This window comes from Diorhabda carinulata, chromosome 6 (genome assembly GCF_026250575.1).
Source record: "Diorhabda carinulata isolate Delta chromosome 6, icDioCari1.1, whole genome shotgun sequence".
In the NCBI taxonomy this organism is placed as follows: Eukaryota; Metazoa; Arthropoda; class Insecta; order Coleoptera; family Chrysomelidae; genus Diorhabda; species Diorhabda carinulata.
Window position 1 is genome coordinate 17,104,982 of NC_079465.1, and position 18,920 is coordinate 17,123,901.

The following is an 18,920-nucleotide window of genomic DNA, read 5'->3' on the forward strand; positions in this document are numbered from 1 at the left end:
TTTTTAAATATGCAATGAGTTTCGAGTATTTACTGATGTCTATATGTATATGTTATTTACCATTATGTTGTCTTTCAGTTTTGAATAAGTCGACTAAAGTGTTGAAGATTTCCACATTTTAGATTTAGTTTCAAAGTAAGCTAGTAACACTTATTCTGTGAAGCTGTTTATGCCTTTTTTAGTACCCTACTCCATAAAAGAATTATATTCCTTCAAATACTGTTCCCTGGATTTCTCAGGAACAAGATTCATTGTCGTTGCAGTTGCCGATTCAACAACATCTTCTGGTGTGCAGTTTAAACTTTCTTCACTATTACTCTCCATCACTAATAATAAAATAATAAAATGACACGTAACTGCACTTTTTTTAACGCAAAAGCGTGAAAAAATGCATCGCCACCATACTTTTTTGTACGCTTTTTGATCAATTCAGAAATTACATTCTTTATAAATGCAAATGAATGAAAAAAACGTGAATATTATAACGGACGTAGAAAAAACTAATTTTAAAACAGAAGAGACTTAAAATCAAGAACATTTAGAAGCACGAAATAATTTATTATATATCATTATAAGAGAAGCATTATGTTTTGTTATGGTTTTAAAAAAAATGTTGATTAATTAATTAATTAATAAATATAATATATATATATATATATATATATATATATATATATATATATATGTGTGTTCACTTTTTCTCACTATTTTGATAAATATTGAAATAAATAAAAGTTAAGAAATAAAACATAGATGTATTATACGTTTCTGAAATTTTGGATAACTTGACAATGATTTAAAAATACATTTTATAAAAGAAATACATTTTTTTTAACCAAAAAAATTTATCACTCAAATTGTCTGTTGAAAAGTAGAACGCTCTGTAGACTTCTTATTAATTAAAATATTTGGAGAGATAATAATTTCAGATTTTCTACCAATATTATTTTGAAATTTTCTTCATTTTTCTTGAGTTTATCATTTGTAATTTGACTCGAATTTTCATTATTTTCAGCGAGTTCCACCGCTTAAGATAGAAGATTTGATCGAAGATTTGAAAGACGGCACTAAACTACTTGCACTTCTAGAAGTTTTGTCAGGAGAGAGACTGGTAAGTTTATTATCAATTATTAATACGTCCATTAAGGGGGTCCTCTAGTTTCTCGGCTGTTCTTTCACGGCTTTTCTAATAATATTTTACAGGGAAACCATTGCAATAATTAATCTGATTGTTTTTGCATAATCTTGGGGTCGACAGGAAGACATCAAGTAAATAAGTGCTTCACGGTGACCAAGATTGCGCTTGTTATGTTTATGTGAAATTAAAAAACCAAACGGCATTTCATTCTTCATATTAAAGACTAGCGATTTAACTAGAGTTGATTCTAAATACACTTACATTCAACTTTTTACTCTTTTTTTCGCTCGTAGAAAAAACTATCCAAGCAATTATGATAATCTCAAGTCAATCGCTGACTAAAAACATACTAAAGATGCTTTATAAGTTTGAACAATATAGGAACAGTAATTTCTGAAATATCGAGGTCACCGTTTCAAAAAATAGTGTTCCGAGAAAAAACCGATTGAAAGTTCACGCATGTGATTTATGCTAGAAATTTCACTTCACCGTCAATCTGCCATAACCAGACCATACAATAGACCTTACTCTTTGTTTTGCAAGTCACGCAGAGCTACACCATCGTCTCTTTTCGCGATTCGGTCCTGGCAGTGATAGATCCGAGAGCTATCACGTTATTGAACATCCCCTGTAGCTGGTTGGCTGATTTTCACTCCCATGGCTTCCAACGTCTTCAGGATAGATTAGAATCTTTCGTTGAAGATTTTGGCAGCGAGAAACGTGGCGATTTCAACCACTTTTGGCCCAGAATGGAGATGCTTCGGAGCAAAAGTCCAGATTAGCGAATTGAGCGACTCGTTAATATTTCGAGTTTCCGCTCCCTGCTTCTATGGATTAATCCTCATGAATTGGAACTATAACTTTTTGACTGCTTCAGAATAAGGCGGTTTATTTTGCTTGAATTGCTCAGTCTCTCCCAAAAACTCAGCTATGCACCATTTGCACCTGCAGGGCAGTTTTGATGCTGTGGATTGCTGTCTTTGGGTTGTAATTTATGAACCACTTCAGATATCGAAAAATCATTTAGAATATATTTTCTACACATATTGTAGATGTGACTTATGAAAAAAAATCGATTTTTTCGATCTCAGAAACTAGAGGACCCCGCTTAAGTTAGCATTGTGAATATACCGGAATCAAATTTAGAATATTTCAAAATTTGTTGCTAATTTGTTATAACAAAATTAATTTTGTTATTGCATTCATTATAAGTTTGCTCATATACATTATATTGTAATTTTTAATCCCTTACGTTATTGATAAAATACCTATTATTCGAGGTTTTCCAGGAGTTTTACCCGCTTGTGTACAATACATTTTTTTCTTATAGTAGTGTTGTTTTTAGGGTCAGGTTAAAACCCTTGACCATATTAACCAAAATCACTCAAAGCCTCGTCGTTATTGAGCACACTCTTTTTCGAAAAAGTGACAACAAATAGTGGCTTCAGTGTTTTTAAGAAATCCTGTAAACTATGACAAAATAAACCTTAGATGTGTTAGTGAAAAATATTTATTTAATTTAACTTCGGTAATAATTTGAATTGTATGTTGAAAACAAAGATCAAAAATACGCTACAGTTGAACGTATGAATCATAGCAACTCAACTTTATAAATCAAGTGATAGGAAAGCTTGAAGAATCAATTTCATGACTGGAAAAAAAGGTAGATAGGAGCAAAACTAATTATTGGGACAACCTACAGGGGCTGAGATAGGCAAAAACTCTTCTGGCATACTATAACCAGAGAAGATCTACTGAATGTATCAATATAAGTAAGAAGAATATACAAATACTAACAGGGGTTCTATCGGGGCCCTGTCGCCTCAATGGACACCTGAAGACGTTAGACTTATCAGATAATGCAGTCTGCAGATTCTGTTGCACACGTACATACATAAATACAGTTTTATGACAAAATTCTACAAAGAAAAGTTAATTTTCCAGTAAATTATGCTTAAAAATGTGTTTGATTAAATAAATTTAGAAAAATTAACAAATTACATCCTGCAAGGTTGAAATATTGCATAGATCAATATTACAATATTGACATTATGAAAGTCTCTTGCCATTGCATCATGACCTCCACTAACAAAAATTCCATTAGTAAAAGTAAACTTATTCCTTACATCTAGTTTTGTTCAATATTTTGTGACCGGTTTAAAAATGAGAGTAATAAAACTAAGTAAGGAAGTAACTGAGTAAAGTAGATAGAAAAAAATTATCAGAATTATGAATTTCACTCGTGAAAACTATTTTATTACATTTACAAATTGCAATATGGAATGAATTAACTTCTATTTAGGTATCTTAAAACAAATACTGAATAAGTGTTCACAAAATATAATCTTTTTACGCGTTAATTTTAAATATATCTGGATTTTTGTAAATGTAACTTCAGTGGATTATTGTCAATAACTGTATCTGCTGCTACCCTGCTTTTGGAGCCTGGAGGTTGGTTTTTAAGTCAAAAGTAACTAGATTTTTCCCTATAATTGCAGTTCAAAAAAACGGTACCAAACCGATAATGTTGCAAGTGCGAGATCTTGCATAAAACAATCAAATGAATTTCATATGAGCACGCTTTTTATGAAGAAATATTACGCCTTGTATCGCATTGCACGTTGTATTGCATCATATAAAGTATCCTTTAGAGAAGCCTAGTTCTGAAATCAAATGTTTTACATTCAGTTAGATTATTTTTCCTTTCCCACTAACTTTTATTTTGCCTATATGGTTATGAACAATAAAATTCTATTTAATTGAAAGGGAAATGGATAGCTTTTAAAAATTTTCACATTCTGAATGTATTCGGAGTTGAAAGTCTCATACTAATTGTTTCTTTTGAGAAATAATTTTTCCAAATCCTCTGTGTCTAAGAAATGAAGAATGATTAAAATTTTGACAAAATATATAGGGCAGCTATATGAAACACAAAACGGATTCAGTCCAGGGTAATAATTCAAAAGATACTCCTAATATACTAAACAATAATATAATTATATTCTATGTATGTAAATCAAAAAAGCACTTAACGCAGTCGAAATACAAAAGTGAATTGCAGAATCCTCTACAAAAAAACTAAAAATAGAATAGTTAAGAAAAGTAAGGAATTGGTGATTATGTAAAACACAATTTTGTTATTCGGAAGGGTAACTTTATAACATAAAATTAAAAACCAGGATGCAGGGATATGGAATGTGAGAATATACAATTGAGAAAATTTTCCCAAAAATTTGTTCAAAAATAGGAGAGGGAGGGTCGGACCCTGGATTAGGTGGAAAAACGTAGTTGCAAAATTATTGGAAACATAGGAAGCTGAATCGATCGAAAAAGGGTATTGATTAATTGGAAAATATAAATTTTTTACACCGATTTTCTTTGTCCCTTATTAAATATCAGTATCACTTCATACTTTTGTGAATTTTTCAAATATTTAAATCATTTTTTATATTTTTACTCAACTATCTTTATCATTTATAGCCTGTGGAGAGAGGTAGGATTCTCAGAAGACCACATTTCCTGAGTAATGCTAATACTGCCCTTCAATTTTTAACGTCTAAGAGGATTAAACTGGTAAACATCAACGCAAGTGATTTAGTAGATGGGAGACCACCAGTTGTTCTAGGACTAATATGGACTATAATTTTGTACTTCCAGGTGAGTTGTTTCACATATACGTTTGTGTAGAAGCTTTAGATAATAATGCTATTCATTTGATTTGGATGTTTTAAGAAACTGTTCCGCAGTTCTAAAAAAAAACGATTTTGAAAATTGTAAGCGAATATTTTATGTCATTAATAATAGAAGTTGAATTAAAATTGAATAAATTAGTTAATTATATATTGACAGAGCTCTACCAGCGGAGCTCTAAGGTAGAAGAAATTTTGGAGCTTTAAGAAAAAAGTTTTTACTTATTATATATACAAGACTATACATTCTATTGAGAATTGTAGCTGCTCAAATTGAGATCTTTTGACCCTGTATTTTTGTGGATGGTCAGCTCATTTTATCCTTATTTAATTACAGCTTCTCCATTTCTTACTTTCCTGCATCTGTTTGTTCCAGTCACTTGCTCCTAGATTTTGCGTATCCTGCACAATCTGATCTTCTCATCTATTTTTTGGTCTACCAGGCAATCTTTTCTCGATCAGTCTCCATTCTGTACTTTCCCCATATGTTTGTTCCAGTCACTTACTCCTTGATTTTACATATCTTCCAAAATCTGATCTTCTCATCTATTTTTTTAGTCTACCGGGCAATCTTTTCTCGATCATTCTCCATTCTGTAATTTTTCCATCTGTTTGTTCCAGTCACTCACTGCTAGATTTGGCGTAACTTGCACAATCTGGTCTATTTTTTTGGTCTATCCGACAATTTTTTCTCTGTAATTTTCCTTGTATCCTGCCGTTTTTCCATTCTTTTAATGTATCCGTACCATTGTATTCTTTTTGTTGTAGTTATATTTACTATATCCTCATTTTCTACTTTTATCTACTATAATGAATAGAAAGTAACAATTTCCAATTTTCTTTCGTTCCTTTTTCTAATATCTTGGGATTAAATAATGAATACCTACTTCATCATTAATGGCTACATTACCTTTCAAAACATTAACAGTGCAATCAATAAACTGATCCACCCTATATTGTTAAGATTTCATTTTATTCTTGTTTGAATGTTGTCTATTACTTGTTGTTTTGTGCCCTTATTTTTCTAATTCTTCTTATGTCTTATTTTTTCTCATTAAGTTTTCCAAAATTGTATCATCTCTTTGGTCTCCATTTCTATTTTTGTACTGTTGCTATTAAACCAAGTTTAGTGGCTTGATCACCTTAATTGTTGTCTTTCAAAAGTTCTCATTATCAATTCTCTTATTATTCCATTTCATCTTTTGTTCTAACCCTTGTATTGCCGTTTTGTTCCTTTGTGTTTGTCTAGCTTTCACATCTGAATGTTAATATAGGTTTGACGATTGATTTAAACGTTTTAATGTTGTTTTCTGTGTTTTATTTTTTCGTTTATATACGTTTTGTTGAGTATCATTACATTTCTTTTTCCAATGTCCATTTCCAAGTTTCTTTTTTTTAGTAATGTATCTCATACATTTAAATTTTCTATTTCTAACACATACTATTTTGTCGTCTGCAAACACAACTAAATGTTTCCATGTATTCCATCAATACTTTCTTAATTTTGTCTATTACTTCCTTAATAACATCGACTGTTTTTAAGTTAAACTGTTTTCAACTCAGTTTTAGTTCTTCCTTGGTTCTCACCTCTTCTGATTCTGCGTTTTCCTTTTTTTTCGGGATGTTCCATAATATTTTCATTAGTACGAGGGTTGCTACCTAAGTTTTGTATTTCTTCCCACAAATTAACACAAACTTTTTTGAACGATTGTCAAATTATGCGGTATCCAATGAGAACAAATAATTTTGACAGCTAAATGTTCATGCAATATTGGATGTCTTCGATTGAACTAATGCCAAAGTATGCTGTAATCTCACGGTATGTCACATAACGATCTTGCAACATTAGTTCTCGCACAGCATCGAAATTGGTGGCTCTAGATGGTGCTCCATCACCAAAAGTCGAAGCCACTTGATCGGTCTACTGTTGTTGGTATAATCCACGTGGAAAGTCATAGGAAATCATCGCACAATTTAATTCCATTTTTTGACCAAAATGAATGTTCCATGTATCTGTAAACAACTCAAATAGCACTCGTATGACCACAAGCTCTAATGTCAAACTTCCTCGAAACTTAAATAGCAACTCTCGTAAACTGTCAAATGTTTTTTTACATCTACGAATCTTCTTTATGTAATTCTTTTCTATCGTTACCTTATGATGAAGATTTGAGCTTTCTTTTCTAAGGATTTTCTAACGTTGGAACTTATCAGTCCTTGTTATATAAGTTTTGACCGATAATCTTACATATATATAAGCTTATTCCTTTGTAATTTCAGCAGTTTTTTTTGTTTCTTTTTATAGAAAGGTAGGATTATGTTTATCTATCAATCTAGTGGCTTCTGATTTACTATTGCCTTTGCATTTAGTACTTGGGTTAATTCTGAGATTCCTTAACTTCTGAGATTAATAGAATCTCCGTTTTTATTTTCTTATGTATCAATGCTTAACCTCTCTTCGTCATTTTGATCACTGTTCTCACTTCTTCCACTGAGAAAGGTACTCGCTCACGATTTTCTAATTTACTTTCTATTATTTTTGTTCATTTGTGTGTGTGCTATAATTTTTTTGAAGTTAAAAAGACTAATTTTTCATTTCCGTGTGGGTTCTTCTACATTTTCATCACAAGCTTTTCTCATAACTTTTGCTTTACATTATTAACAGTTAACTCATCTTTTAATCTTCATATTTATTGTATTGTATTTTTGGTCAAAGCTTATATTGCTTCAATTCTTGGTTTGCTAAGAACCACTAATAAATATTTGTAACTTTGCTCCATTCATTTTCGGTCGAAATAAAAATTAGAAGAATCCAAATACATGACTTACACATCAAGTCATACCCAAAACAAATGAAAGCATTTATAATAAGTTGAGCTAGTTCACGTAAGCTAATTGCACGTTAAAATTTATTTATATTTCGAAAGCTTCGTAACAATAAGGATATGGAATTTTGGCACACGGTGAGTTGGCTAAAGTAATTTATCTAAAGTAGATTCACGTATTCAAAATTTTAGAAGTGGCATGAAAAATTGTGCAAAACTAGATGCATTTTAAGTAAACATTCGTTATAAATTCTCCTAGGACCACCGTTAGATTTTAAATGAGAATAAAGGTCAATAGGAATATCGTTTTGATAAGCAATTGAGTTTCTATCTAATTGTATCCTGTTTTGTTATTTTATAAAAACCAGTGTGTGATTAGAGCTTGCTTGCACTGGTATTCGTTATAATATTGACCCCCTTTTCAATAAAAGAATATTTGTCGGTTATAGTTAAATTTTGAACTTATAATTAAATGATCAAAAAAAAATAAATCTATATCAAATCTCAAAATACAAGCCATAATTCGATAGACGAATAAATAAGAAGACGGTTTAATCGACAGTATAACAAGTGATTTATTCTAAAAATGTGATAACTGTTAGAAAAACTAATTTTTTGAGTACATCGTGTTTCTATTTCTGAAAAGATAAAGGTTTTGAGATCCAATGTAGTGGCTGATGCAGAATATCTATGATCTATGCTTTACGATTCAAGTCCGCGCTGCAACAGCGCCTTTATCTTTCTCCAGGTCTCCTGTAGACTCGTCCTCTTCTATCGCTTCTATGCAGGTACACTCTGCGTTCGTCTGAGAAGAGAACGGAGCTCCATTATTCGTCAGTTCTATTAACGTGTTCTCTGACAAATCGTAGACGAGCTGCTTGGTGAGATGGGGCTTAGATGGTGCCAGTAGCTAGCCTTTTTGGCTCCAGGTTAGCTGCCTCAATTACTCTTCTTACTGTTCAGCCACTTATAGCCACTCTTCGCGTTTTTCTGAGCTCTTATTGGACCTGAACACCAGTGAGGGCCCGATTTCTCAGGGATGTGCTGACAATAAATAGGTCATCTGTCTCGGATGTACACCTTTTTTCGCTAGAACCGCTTCCTCGATGAATGTTACCAGTCTCTTAGCAAGACGATAAACTCTGGTAACAGCGTACTGAACACTTCTAGCTGACTCTGGCCTTGTCGCAATAGGATGAACATTTTAGCGGCTTTATCATTTGTTGTGTCAATTTTAGGACATAATTCTCGTTTGTTGTTAACGAAGGTGTGAATCGATTGACGTTTAATCTAATTGATAGTGGTGGATTAGATAGATATCTTTTATGGAAGTCAGCGTCATGGAAAGGGTGGTACCGATCATACCTTGCTGCTGGACGGTATAGTCAGGCAAGAAATTTTCTTTGAGAAAAAAAATATGTCAAAATGGATTTACTAAGGGAAATTAGAAAATGGATTCGATAAAGGGTTACTGCAAGTGTTCAAATTGTTGTTCATATAGATCACGACAACGCTTCTCAATGGAGAGGCAGGTCTAGGGAAGAATGTCAAACTGTCCGCAAAGAATTTAAAACTCTTCAATTGCATTTCGGAGGTCGAGAAGGGTGCGTGGTGGTCTTACAAAATGCGGTCCTTGAGAAGTCCCCACTGAAAGGAATCCCAGTGTGTCAGGTGACATGATCCTGCGGACCACTCAACGAATCATCATCTGTCATCATCCAATCTTCAAAATGAACATTAAAGTACTTCGGCACACATAACGCGGAGCTCGATCCTGCATAAAATAATGGATGTTCGCTAGTGCTGGACCGTTGTCCATTTGTCCACGTAAAGCTTCAAGCATTTCATACAACTTTGGCCCGTCACGTGACCCTCCAGCTAGGAAAACAAAACTTGTCAACGCTTACTTCTCAAGATCGCTAATTTAGGCCTTTGGTTCTACGATACAAGGTTATTTACAGACAAATAACATCCCAACAAGAAAATTTGAATATTTGGTTAATTTAACAAGGAATGAAAATCCATGGTATGGCTTGCTGCAGCTAATTATTCAAGGCAAAATATACGGGCATAGAAGATCGGCATGGATAAGAAACTTTTGGCTCAAAAATCTCAGGAAACGGTTTAACCACAGCATTATTCAGAGCAGCAGCTAACAAAGTCAGAATAACCATGTTTTCACTACCAAAAGTAGAAGGTTACCTTAGATACTCATCAGACCGCTGTGGGTTACATTCAGGAGTCAGTTGAACCACCATATGTTCTACAGAACGTTGTCAAACCCAATTTGAAAAAAATATAATGTGCGACCACATTTAAAGAGAGACGCTGTGATCAGTGCTCATTGGAAAAGTAATAGCCACTGCACTAGGAGGTATTGAAGAAGATCCAAATCAATCAAATTGTCTTTGGTCTTGATTACATCTAGGTAGTTGAATCACATTTTCTGCAGTACATCAGAAAGCCGTCGAACCCAATTCATTTTGAAACTTATCAAATCAATTAAACCCCTAGATACTTGATTTTGTATTAACAGAACACGCCTGGGACGTTTCAGAAAGATTACTCAATTTAACTTATTATTCAGAGTGGCACTCTGAAAGCCTGAAACGAGGTAGCTGTAGAGAAAATCGACCATTTTATTATGCGCCGATGTGTTCAAAGAACATTGTGAGATCTAATACATTATTAATTTTTTTTGTTTTTGACGAATTTTGATGGACGATTTACCTGGTCCTAATACACGCGTATACTATTATTGCAATGCAATGAATTTATTAACACTGGGTATTTCAAGTCGCTTAGTGTATGATCACTCCTGTCGATAATAAACCATCAAAAGGTTTGGCTCATGTTTTTTGTTTGGTACCAATAGGTAGTACATGCATTATTTATTACTGTCTTCTTTCAGTTTTTCAACCTAAAAGTAATTTTAGTCGAATGGAAATAAAATATAGGTACAATTAAATAAAATAACCCATGAAGAAAGCTATACAAAATTCTTGTTATATAGAACAAGTAGATTACATATTAATTTAACCATTCTGTTCTTCTGACACAAGCAACAAAAGCTATTAACACAATCTGATACATTTGTTTAGTTGAAACGTTATTTGGTAAGCTATGCTTGGAACTATAACGTGTATAATTTATTTCTATTGATAGATTGAAGAAAATAGAAGACAACTCGAATACTTAACTCAATGGGGAAGCACCAGTAGTTTGGAGAGCGCTGGAACCACTTCATCGAGAGACAAATGGAAACAAGGAGCTAGGAAAACACTATTGAACTGGGTTTCGAATGCTTTGCCAACTGATTCTGGCATTGAAATTCGTGATTTTGGAGCAAGTTGGAGAGACGGAGTTGCCTTTTTGGCAATTATAGATGCTATTAAGAAGAATTTGGTAAATAGATTAAATAATCATTATAAATAAATTAATAATACTCGATTATATTTTATTAGGTTAATATTGCCGAAATGAAGAAAGCCACCAACAGAGCGAGACTAGAAACCGCTTTTGATGTAGCTGAAACTGAGCTGGGTATTTCAAAATTACTAGATCCTGAAGATGTAGACGTACCCAAACCAGACGAAAAATCGATTATGACATATGTTGCACAATTTTTGCACAAATATCCAGAACCAAAAAGCACTGGTCCAGATGCAATAGCTGCAATTCAAGAAGAATATAATAATTTACTTTCTTGGTTGATGCAGAAAACCCAAACTTTGGAAAATTTGGAAAACACCAATTCTTTACCTCTCAATTATAAAGAATATTTAGATTTTAAATCTGAAGTAGACGATAAAGAAAAATTATATAGTAAGCTGAAAGCTTTGATCGAATCACAAAGCTCTGTATCTATCGCTAAAGAAAGCTGGCAACAAGTTGTACTATTATGGGAAAAATTACAACAGCAACTATTGAGATGGTTGTGGTTATTGGATTCCAGATTACCAGGTAAGTGGAATTATGAAATTATTCTTGCGACAATTATAATTTATTACAAATCTAAGTGGATTTCACTATATTAATTCAAATAAAGAACTCATAGTTACGTATACAGGTCGGCATAAGTCAGGCAACGCTCTCGAAAAATCGGCTTAAGTCCGACAACGCTCATATATTTGGCAACGCTGTCGAATAGTCGGCGTAAGTCTAACAACTCTCATAAGTCTGGCAACGCTGTCGAAAAAAATTAAAACGAAGCATGTTCGTGCTTCAGACAGGTGTTTCTGCGTCAAGATAGCACGTGCTTGTCGAGAAGAGGCGTTTTCAGAATGAATAACATCACACTTCAAGAAAGATGTTTGAGTTAAGGACACATTTTTAACACGTCAGAATGCGACAAATCAGATAGGCCGAACACATATCTGTGTTGCAAAACTTGTGTGCCAGCTGACATTGTGATGTTTTTAACCTGTTAAGTAGTATCCTCGACCTTCACTTTCACACAATACACATTCAGAATCCTTATAATATAATGGAGCACCTACAAGAAGAGATGGATTGGTTCGATGAAGAAGAGGAAATGGTTGCGGTTACTGCAGCATTGTTTGTGCTACAATATGAATCCAGGGAATACTGGGCTCATCCAATAAACCAACGTAGACACGAATGTGGTGAATAGCATGTTTTGTGGCTCGAAATCAGCAATGACGATGACAGGTGTAAAATGTATATCAGGATGACCAAAAAGGAATTTGACGTGGTTTACAATTTACTATTATTCACTTATTATAAGTAAATTAAAGAAGCAAAATACAAACTTTAGAGACGCTATATCTCCAGAAGAAAGGCTTTTAATAAGTTTAAGGTAGAAAACAACAAAATATAATACTATATTTTTTTAAATACAACCGAGTATAAAATATATTGAAAAAATTTCTTTGAGTGTTTTCTGGAACATAAGTATTGGTTTGAGATTGTTCGTAATTATGGGGCAAATAATATGTGGATGGCGACTGTACAACAATTTCAGAATCATTCGAGTAGGTAGTTACCGACTATAGAGCTGGCGAAGGTTGCGACATTATTAGAATTACAACTTGTGGTTGTATGTCTGGTGGTATGTTTTTCAATACCGATTTTGAAATGAACTTGTTCATTGTAGGGAAGCTTTTTTACAGTACTAGCTAAACTTGAGAAAAATGAATCGATATCATCACTGGTAGTTTGTACTGCAGTTTGATGTGGATATTGGATCTCAGACCTCATGAGGTTATTTCATTTCATTATATCCACTAAGACACTCATTGACTTGTCGATTTTTGTTTTGCCTGAAGATGACCTAGAAAAAGAACGACCATTTGGTGTATCAAGATCGTTTAGTTTTATCGATACTTCAGTGAATTAGGAGACTTGCTCGTTGCCTGGTCTTCATCGCCATCTTCCTCATCTTGCGTTTCTGTAATAACAGTCATACATCATCACTTTGACTTTCCACGTTACTATGTGATGCTCTCGGTTCAAGATGGGGTGCCAAAAAAGACATCTCATTTTCGAGTTACCATTTTTGAATTTTTTGGCTACTTGGCCACTATACAAATCTTTGTATGACTTTGTGGGACACTGTGTCCTTGGCAGGGAGATATAATTCGTGGAGGCAGACGCTTAATAAATTAGAAGAAGTAGGCCAGTATAGTACCTAATATTGTTTTCAGTCAGTAAAATTATATATAAATGTACACCTAATAATATTGATAAGTAAAAATCGATACTTACAGTTTTTGTTTAACACTTTTCAATCACGCTCAGAACATACCGGTAAACAAATTCAGCAATGGTGGTGAATATAACACTTTGTAACCCTTCTGACGAAAATCTGACCAACGTAGATATTGGAAACACGCGCTATGATGTGTTAAAACGAGTTGTCGCTCTCTGACGACATACCACAATAATATGCTTAGATCTATTTAGAATAACGTACTAGATATTTATATAGCACGTGTTAATGCGTGTTAACACGACACGTGTTAAAAATGTGTCCTTAACTTTATTGCTACGTCGTATCTGTGTGCGAACGCGAATTACAAAACTATATCCACCAGATGAGGATTCGTTGAGTATTCCGCACGGCCATGTGACCTGAAACCCTATGATTTCTTCCTCTGGAGCCTTTTCAAGGATTTTGACGCTTCCTTTTGTTCCTCTTAATGCAAATTTGATGCATGACTCATGCCGATTTCTGTTTATAAGATTGTAAGCGCAAAGGAGATTTATCATTTTTATGGAATTTGAATATGAATAAAATGGATGTTTTGTTTATATATCATTACATTTAACAATTATTTCTACATATTTCAACAGCCCCTATATCATATTCATTAATAACATTTTGCGCAACTGGAGCTCTACCTGTAGAATTTTATTGTAGTCTATAACTTTTTAACGTTTATTTAAGAAAACCATATACAATAGTATCATTCAAAGTATTGCCCATCTGAAGCTATGACCTTTTCCCATCTTTCTGGCAATTTTCGGATTCCATCCCAAAAGAACTGCGCCGGCTTGACAGCCAAGAATGAATCAAGCCAATTTTTCATATCTTGCTCTGATGTAAACCGTTTTCCGTTCTGCATCGACCGGAACAAATGGTAATCAGAAGGGGCAAGGTCTGAGCTATAAGGCGGGTGAGGTAAAACTTCCCATCCACTGTTTTCCAAATAGTTCTTAATAGCAATGTGGAGCGTTGTCATGATGGAAAATTATTGCCTCGTGTCTGGTTGCATATTCCGAGCGTTTTTCGGCTACTACTCTCTTCAAATGAATTAATTGTGTTCGGTAGCGTTCTCTATTGATGGTTTCTCTAGGATTTGGCAGCTCATAATGCAGCACACCCTTCTGATCCCACCAAATACAGAGCAAGGATATTCGGCTTTGTCGTTGAATTGGCTGGTTGACCGGATTTCACATATGATTTTTTGCGCTTGAGGTTGTCATTTTTTGTTACCAGTAACAATCCGATGCAAAAATGATTTCCTTCTGTGGCGTTCCAGTAACATTTCGGACATGCAAAACCGCCTTTCGACGTCTCTCGGCTTGAGTTCATGTGGAACCCAATTTCATTGCTTTTGAATATATCCAGCGGCTTTTAAACGTTTTGAAATGGCTGCATGAGAGGCACCCAAAGATTCTGCGAGCTCTTCTTGTGTTTGACAACAATCTTCATCGAGTAATGCTTCCAGTTTTTTATCTTCAAAGTTTTTTAGCTGCCCAGGACGTTCATCATCTTCCAAGCCAAATCACCACTTTTAAATCGTGCAAACTACTTTTGGCACGTTCGCTCAGCTAGAGCATGTTCACCAGAAACTTCCACCAAAATACGATGACTTTCGGCAGCGTTTTTTTTCATAATAAAGTAATGAAGAAGAAATCCCCGCAAAAACACTTTTTCAGGATCAAAGCTCGACATATTTGAGTGAAAAAAAATTATTGTTGTTAACGCTTAAAATGAATAACATATACTGAAAAGACGTACAATAACAAGAGGCAGTACTAACTATTGAGATTTTATAAAAATAATCTTTTTTAACGTTATCTTGTGTAGTTGTAACCAATTTTTAAATTGGTAATTACCAGAAAGTCTAAAAAGTAGAATACACATATCAATTAATAAAATATTTCCAAATAATTAACTTGCTTACAATAACTATCTTATAGGTATGTTATTCAGATATTTATTTGTGCTTTACTATATTTTATAGGTGATTTTAAATTCATCGGTGAATGGTTGGCGAAGGCCGAGAAACTGATTTATTGCGATAAAATTCCTACAGTGATGAACGAAGAAACTGCTTTGATAATCAGTAGAAAGTTAGAAGAACATAAAACCTTTTTTGTGGATCTACCCACCATTCAAGAAACATTCAACAGAGCTTGCAAAAGTCCATTAGCTAGAGAAGTGCCTTCCGAACAGTTGGAAAATATGACTGTTAGACTGAACGAAATTGGACCTAAAGCAGCTCAACGCAGAGTTAGACTTAAATTTCTAGAACACAAGGTTAGTATAAAGCGAAACATTCCAAAATCATTAGGAACCTTTCATTTCACATATACATTTTCATAGTACTGGGAATAGCTTAAGAATAAAAGATATAGGTTCTGAAAAGCACCATTAAACAATTCAATTATTCATACACTACCACCTCGGAAAAACCATTTAAACTCCAATTGAATTCGCTTGATGCAAATCCGACGTATTTATTTTCTTTATAAGTTAAATTAGCACTAAAATCATCGTTTTCAGTAAATAGAAGATATAAAAGTGACGCTATAACAAGTACCGAAATCGATTGATTTCAACAACAGAGAAAACTCCAATATCATAGATGATGGAAGGGAAGTAGAAAAACCTTCAGACACTTAAAAGATAGAATGTGAAATATGGAAAATAAAAAATACTGAAAGTGGAGAAGAAAATGATGCAACAATGGAGATTCTAAAAATAAGTGGACGAGAGGTGCACAAAAGGATCTGCAGATTAATAAGAAAAATTTGGGAAGAAGAGCGATCACCAAATAATTGGAAAAACGCTGTAATAAGCCTTATCTATAATAAAGGTTACAAGACCTGTTTAAAGAACTACAGGAACATAGCATTACTGGATGTGACCTACAAAGTTCTGGCCAGGATAATAAGGAACAAACTGAGACCAACTCATAACTATGAAGTCGATTAATATCAAGGTAGCTTAAGGAAGGGACGAATTACAGCGGATCAGATTTTTACTTTAAAAACAATTTAGAGCAATAATCAAGACCAAAATCTAGAACTACATCTACTATTCATATATTATAAACAAGCTTACGATACAATAGAGAGAACAAAGTTAAGTTGTATGAGACTTTAGTGTTTTTAGGTGTCTCCAGAAAAGAATGGTGAAATTGACTCTAGATTAAACTGAGTCAAGGTATTATCTGAAGGAAGGCTACCAGAAAGATTTCAAGGAAAAAGAGGACTATAACGAGGGGACACATTATCCACTTTACTTTTTAACCTCACATTTGGGGGAATTGGATAAAGTCTATAGTAGACTGGAAATGAAATCAAAAAGATTTGGTCTCAGCGTGAATGGCGAAAAAACTAAATACAAAAAAAAACAAGGAATAACATTTTGAAAAAGTTGAGTTCATCGACTATCTAGGAGTGCTTATTACGAATATGGATGATGAGAAGAAATATCTAGAAAATCGGATAGCAAAGGGTAGTAGATTAATGGAAAAATATTTTTCAAGCGAAACAATTTCCAAAGCAACAAAAAAAAAGGATGTAAAAAACAATGATGACTGTACTGCGTGGATGTGAGCGTTTGATTCTGACCAAGAATTGTGCTAAAAAAATAAAAGTATGGGAGAGGAAAATACTCCCAAAAATACTGGGTATGTGAAAATGAATAATGAGTCATGGAGAAGAAGAACAGAAATATATGCCTAATATTACGCAAATGTCAAAGCCCGAACAGTCAGGTGATTGGGACATGTATTCAGAATGAATTCAAACAAAATTTCCAAAATTCCAAAAGTGCACAAATGAGAGGGGAATTAAAAGAAGAAGAGAAAGGCCGAGAAACCAATGGAGAGTATGAGAAGAGTGGGAATAGCTGAGTGGAGAAAAAGAACAGAGGACAGAAACTAATGGAGAGTTACAATGAAAAGAGTAAAGAAACAACAATAAAACAGAACTTAAATAGTTTGAAACTAGAAATTATCACTTAATTTTAATTTTGTACTATATAATTAATTGTGAAGAAAGACATGTTCACGTTTAAACAGGCGTACCCGAATAAGTTATCGATAATAAGGTAGTCACACGTATAAATCCGTAAAATCTCTTCTTGTGCTACCCTACTATAATGAATCAAATTTTCACTTGTGTTAAATAGTATCAGAATGTGATATTTTCTCGTAGAGCTTGAGACATTGAGTGGATAAATTTTTTCAATACCGTACCAATAAAAAATCAATTTTTTAGTGTAGCACCACGATATGGTCTTTTGGAAATCATCAAAATTTTTAAATTGTTTACCACTGTTTAAATATTTAGTTATACGTCTTACTATTAAGTTGGAATTTCTAGAACCGTTGGTGAACACACTGTTTACACTACCACTACACTAACACTCACAATTACACTGTTTGTCAGTCTCATTATGAAATTAAATCGTTAACTGTTATTGAATAATTATAATGTTTATATTATTTATTCATTTAAACTACTTTCCACTGTGAGTTTATACATAATATTTCTCATTTAATTACTAGTTTATTCATATACTGTCTGCACTAGATTACTAATTTATTTAAACACACTGTTTAGTTGTTTATCCCAATGAATTCGGATCTATACAAACAAAACAAACAAAATGAATTTCTTCGAAATTGATTCCATAAAAACTGCCAAAACGTATTATAAATAAGTCATAAAAAACAATTTCTGGAAATATTTACCCGGCGTTTGAACAAAATTTCATATTCTAATAACGTAATCGAACAGGACCTGCTTCGCGGTCCATGTCGTGAACTAGATCGTAAAATTGAAGCAGATTGGGAACGTATTTTATTTTTGCTGTTTTGTTTCTAGTGTTGCCTTATTGCATTTTTACAACTTACTGAATCAAAACTAAAAGTGTGGACATCAAAATACGGACGAGTGGACGAAGTTACTCAATTACTGGACCAATATCGCAATTTCGTGTCAAAAAGTCAAATCTTCGTTGAATTCCAAAAGGCTTATATTGACATGCAAGCAGTAAATGAAGAATATAAACGAGATGGAAATATAGGTGAAATATATTTTTTAAATTTCTTTAATTTCTTAGACCTTTTGATATGTTTATGTTTTTAAATGTTATTAATTTTAGGTCTCTTCTGATTTCAATTTTTAATTTCTAATTTTAAATCAGAAAAGACTTAAAATCAAGAACATTCAGAAGCATAAATATATTTTTTATATACACTCCATAGTACTGCGGATTAACTAGAGGTACATTTTAAGATTTTACCCCTCTAAAAAACGCCAAACTATGTGTATAATAAAGTCATTACTAAAAAGAGGGAAAACAAATAGATTCAAAATATCTCTAATAATGCTATTAATAGTTAACGATCCCATTTCTGTCAGTATAAATTTCGTATGATCTGCTCCCAGAGAAAAACAGAGCATTCCCATAACTTAATGCTTTCCTGTTTTACAATTATTTGCAATATTCTTTGTACAGCTTCGAGGAACGCTTTGGATCGTTTTAATGCTGAAAAATAACTT

General features: G+C 33.3%; 1 protein-coding gene across 5 annotated transcripts in view; it reads left to right on the plus strand.

Annotated features, from left to right (window-relative positions):
- LOC130895715 (muscle-specific protein 300 kDa) overlaps window positions 1-18,920 on the plus strand; it is a 205,197-nt gene that overhangs the window by 53,734 nt on the left and 132,543 nt on the right. For all 5 annotated transcript variants that reach the window (XM_057803203.1, XM_057803205.1, XM_057803204.1 and 2 more), the window contains exons 4-9: window positions 1,016-1,111; window positions 4,619-4,795; window positions 10,818-11,057; window positions 11,117-11,615; window positions 15,365-15,660; window positions 18,240-18,441. In XM_057803203.1, coding sequence (XP_057659186.1) covers window positions 1,016-1,111; window positions 4,619-4,795; window positions 10,818-11,057; window positions 11,117-11,615; window positions 15,365-15,660; window positions 18,240-18,441 — 1,510 coding nt within the window. The remainder of the gene's footprint in view (window positions 1-1,015; window positions 1,112-4,618; window positions 4,796-10,817; window positions 11,058-11,116; window positions 11,616-15,364; window positions 15,661-18,239; window positions 18,442-18,920) is intronic.